General features: G+C 31.0%; 1 protein-coding gene across 1 annotated transcript; it reads right to left on the minus strand.

The window, feature by feature from the left end:
* Positions 1-3,322: 3,322 nt before the first annotated feature.
* On the minus strand, positions 3,323-4,336 carry LOC149247328 (uncharacterized). The gene has a single exon (XM_089455871.1). It carries the CDS (start codon positions 4,116-4,118, stop codon positions 3,561-3,563), a length of 558 nt encoding a protein of 185 aa, XP_089311997.1. The 5' UTR covers positions 4,119-4,336; the 3' UTR covers positions 3,323-3,560.
* Between the last annotated feature and the right edge of the window lie 1,075 nt (positions 4,337-5,411).

Below are 5,411 nucleotides of genomic sequence, written 5' to 3' on the forward strand. Positions count from 1 at the left end.
CATGGACTCATATACACCCCTTCGGATTAAGGGGGGAATGTTGGACACCCAATCTATTAGGGTTGGTATGGAGGATTTCCAACAATCATTGAAGTCCAAGGGACATCTTGGAAAATGAAAACCAAGGGTTAGAAAACTATGTATTAATATGTACATCTTGTGAATAATATGCAATCTCATGATTTACCTAAATCCGATTTCTATTCATGTGAGTTTAACATGCATAATAGGATATATAGTTCAGGTTATATCTTTATTCTTGCTTAAGGAGCTATTAGTTGGATGTCAAATATTTAAGAAACAATTGCCCTATACACTACTAAGGTAGAATATATCACTACCTTACACACGTGCAAGGATGCAATTTGGTTGAATGGTCTTTTCGGAAAGTTTGGACGGACACAAGACAATATAGCTTTATTATGTGAGGTCAAAGCATTATCCTTTTGGTTACTAATATAGCTTAGCATAGCAAGACTAAGCATATTAATATTAAGTACTTATTGATGGAGGTGGAGTAGATCATAAAAATCCACTATCAAGAAAATTGTGCAAACATGTTTATAAAAACAGTTTCTCTGTAGCATCTCTTGGCTTACAAGAAATGTAATGAAATGGCTTCAACAAGTTATCATGTAAATTTGTTTTCAAGGTAGACATTATTAGAATTGTGACAACTATTAAAAAACTATATTATAAAAACCAAAATTTGGGTTTTTTTTAACAAATAGTTATTCATATAATGCAAGTAAAAGTGCTAAGTTAATTCTAGAAATTAAATAAAATTAGATCCACAATGGTAACATTGTTTCTTTTTCTTGATAAATATAATATTGATACTTAACTCATAATAATTTCATAATATTTTCTTATAAAAACACTTACTAATTGATGTAAATTTCATTTTGTTTGAGCGTTTCATTTATAGTTTTATTTCAAAATTTCTCTACAATTATATTTTATTCGAAGTCTTAAAAACCAACAATTTAAACCCTTCGACTTCAGATACTGCCAGAGTTTTGATAAAGCTGAAGCTTCTCTTTAGATTAATGTCTTTAGTTTGCATGCACGTTTAAATGTAAATCAAGCCTAAATCCATCGGATATTTTTATTACACTTGTTATTACAGTATTTTTGATAACATTAAAGCTTTTCTTTCTTTGTTTTAATTAATCCCTTTAGTTTGCATATTCTCATCAAAACTAAACAGTTCAATGTTACTCGTCCTGTCATTCATAGAAGTTTAAGATATTTAATGGTCTAGATATCCTTCTTACTCAAGACATTCATAGAAGTTTAAGATATTTAATGGTCCAGACATCCTTCTCACCGAAGAGATTCATAGAAGTTTAAGATATTTAATGGTATAGATATCCTTCTTACTCAGGACATTCATAAAAGTTTAAGATATTTAATGGTCCAGACATCCTTCTCACTGAAGAGATTCATAGAAGTTCAAGATATTTAATGGTCTACACTTTTAAATTTTTTAATGTTGTACTGAATCAATGCAATAGGATACCCAAGTGGTCGAGGAATCAAATTAAAAACCAGGAAAGGAATAAAACCCGGGAGACATGATTTAAAAAAAGAAAGAGTCTTGTTCGATTGGAAATAAATAACAACCATAGTGGTCAACATATATTACCAATTCAATCTCGATGTTTCAATCTGAACATGTGTCAACTCCAACATTGTTTAGCAGCATTAAAAAGCGAAAACCAATCACAGTTGGGCAATATACTCTCAAAACGGATCAAATCAAAATTTGTTTTAGACATTGTACCGAATGGCCTATCAATAATAGCGATAAATAGTACAAGAATAGGAATGTCATATCGCGTATCCAAATCGCATAAAACCAGATACTTTTCTTCGATCTGAACAGTTCATCACCTAAATGAAATAGGTTTCGCAATTTTTTGATTTTTTTATTGTGTTTTTATAGCTGGGAAAATTTAGCATAATTCAGTTGTTAAATTAGCAGTGAGGACAATCATCTCTGGTTGCTAACTACAAATGCAGGTTGACTCATCACCCTTAATCAAGGAAAATCACACTAGACTGACTCATCACCCTTAATCAAGGAAAATCACACTAGACTGACTCATCACCCTTAATCAAGGAAAATCACACCACTGGAATAACCCGCTGGTGGTCCATAAGGGGCAGACTTTCACTCTTGATGCCTTTGGGCCTTTCTGTTAACCTATTTCTTTACATCCTAGGAAGACGAGCTCTTAGCCAAGCAGAAGCAGTTTTAAGGCATACTCCAGGCCTAGCCTTCTTCTTATTGTTAAAAACTAAGAAACTTAGGAATCCCATAAATAATTTGAATAATTACATGAATTTATATCAATTAGATTTATTTTTGGTGGTTAGGCAAAATAGTTGTTATTTTCCTTTAAAAAATTTAATTCTCTGGTAATAACATGGTGATGAGAAATATTGATATAATGATTACGTACTTATAAATGTTATATTGAGGCTTACTTTACTCTTAAGACTAAAAATAATTGAACATAAAATCATATTAATCACTTATCTATTAAATTGTTTTGGTAATAATTTCAGGATTTGATGTGTATGTGTATTAGACAGCTGATAATAACATGATAATGAGAAATATTGATATAATAATTACGTACTTATAAATGTTATATTGAGGCTTACTTTACTCTTAAGACTAAAAATAATTGAACATAAAATCATATTAATCACCTATCTATTAAATTGTTTTGGTAATAATTTCAGGATTTAATGTGTATGTGTATTAGACAGCGCAGTAAAGAGAAGCTCAGGAAACAAGCATAAATCTAACTTGATGCAATGAAAGCACATCCTTTTATTTGTTGTTAATCTTATTTCTGGAAATATTTTAATTTTATGGCTGCTTGCCTATGACTGCTTATTAAGAATAAAGAGTGATTGAACATACATTCCTATTAATCACTTATCTATTGAGTTGTTTTGGTAATAATCTCAAGATGTAATATGTGTATTTCACAGCACAGAAAAGAAAAGCTCAGGAAACAAGCATAATCATCCAATTTGATACAATGAAAGCACAATTTTTTTCTGAAAATATTTTAATCTTATTTTTGGAAATATTGTGATGTAATGCCTACACACCTATAAATATTGTTAGATAATTTCTTATAATTGCTATCTGCTTATAAAGATAATTTCTCTCGAAAAAAACCTACATGAATAGAAAATAGTTTAAATAGTATATTGAATGAATAGAAAATAGTTTAAATAACATATTGAATGATTGAGCATACATTCATATTAATCGGTTATCTATTAAGTTGCTTTGGTAATAGTTCAGGATGTAACATGTGTATATGTGTTTTATACAGCACAGAAAAGAAAATCCCAGCAAACAAGCATAAGTATTAAGTATCCAACTTGATGGGATAAAAGTGCAACCTTATAATTTGTTGCTGATCTTTCATCTGGAAATACTGTGTAGAATGTAAGAAGTCCAAAAGAGAAAGATTAACAACAACATGATTTCCAACTATGAAAATCTGCACACTAAAATCTTACAATTTGTTTTAAGCGTGGTTCTTCTCCTGCATGGCCACAGATCCCTTTTCATGGAAGAGGTCTGGCCTGGTTACATGAACAAAGCAGCAAATTGCTACTGCCACCACAGTTACTACCACCAAAATAATAGAGATTTTAGGCAGCAAATGAGCAAACCAGTGGCGGTGTGAGCTGGGCCTGCGAAATTTTCCAGTGGCCTGCGTTACATTATCTGGATCAGCAACTTCATTATCTGGACTCTCTGGACCAGCATCTTCACCTTCTTGATCCTCTGTTCTCTTGAAATTCCTAGCCTCCACAATATGCCCCCTGTTGCAGCATCCATTTTGTAAGCAATTCACAGAGCTCTGAAAAGGCTTACAAGAGCCATTGTTGCCACAATTTTCACAAGGGCTAGAAGGAGAATTGTCGAGGGTTTCATTGGACCATGAAGGGAAATCTTGGCTCTTTCCATTCTCAGATTGAAAAGCTCCAATTTTGTCGTAAGCACAAGATACTGAAACTAACCATAGAAAGCTAAGAGTACTTCTAATTCTAAGCAATCTCCACGCAGGAACCTTCATCATAAATTGCACGAAGGAAAGCTAATGAACGAAGAAAGAGATAACAAGGTCCGGGGGCTCCAATCCAATCAGTCATCGATTCCCAACACTCGCACAAAGGTAAAAATCCGTATAATAAACATCTGTAAAGCAACTGTGACGTTCAGGGGCCTGGCCTGTCAATGTGCACACGCATTCTGTCAAACTGTATAAAGTCATCAAGAACATCAACTCATCTTTCTGTCAATAAAGTTTGTGGGCTTGTGGCTAGTTTCCTCTACCTTCATTATCAAGATTTCAAGGAATCACGTAATTATTGGCAAAAGCTGCCCTGCAGACAACAAGATTCGATGCTTGTCACCTTCTAGCATTTCACAGTTATTCTCCCTTTCCCTCTGTTCTTAAAAATATCTCTGATATCGTCCGAATTCATTTCAGATTTGATCCTCTGAACTTCATTCATTTTGGATTTGATTTCGTAAATATTAACTAACCAAATATAAATATTCATAATATAAAATTTATAATTACAATAAATTGTATTTATAAATATTCATAATATAAAATTTATAATTACAATATTTATGTTTTTAAATTATAGTCCGGGAAATTTTGATTATAATTAGGTATATTTAAGTTATCAAAATTATTTATATTTAAGTTATCCAAATTACTTAGAGATTTATGTAAACTACATTACCTAAATTATTTATTAGGTAAAAATGTCAATTTTGAAATAATTTTTTAAAAATTATAATTTAATTATTAAATATAGACTATAAATCTGAAAAATTGTAAATTCTTAATATTATTTACTAAACAAATGTTAAGATTTATATCAAAAATAGTTATGTTTTTATTTTTAATGAAAATGGGTAATAAAAGAAAAACCCATATGAACATGTGTCATATAAATATAATATGTTTGTTTTCAGTATGTGGTATATGGTAGTCATAGTAATGACTTATGATATAGTAACAAAATCTATATACAGATTAAGAATTTCTATTTTGTGACATGTTTATTTAATTCATATATAATAAAAGTTTTTTTATTAATAATGGTTAGCTATATTTTAGCCAAGCTATATGGGCTCATTTTGGAAAAGAAGATTTGTGTATGGCTTGAAAGCTACAGTAAAGGAGCTAAAAGGCAACCTGGTTTTAGGAGACATGCTAAAGGTCAACCTGGTTTTAGGAGACATCACTCAACTATTGACCATCTTGTCACTCTTAGAATCATTGTTAACTAATGTCGCAATAGTTAAATTGATCTCTTATGTTGTTTTGTTGATTTAAGAAAAGCATTCGACATGG

This window comes from Pinus tabuliformis, chromosome 7 (genome assembly GCF_031772625.1).
Source record: "Pinus tabuliformis cultivar Carrire ecotype Pingquan chromosome 7, CPIR1, whole genome shotgun sequence".
NCBI classification, from domain to species: domain Eukaryota; kingdom Viridiplantae; phylum Streptophyta; class Pinopsida; order Pinales; family Pinaceae; genus Pinus; species Pinus tabuliformis.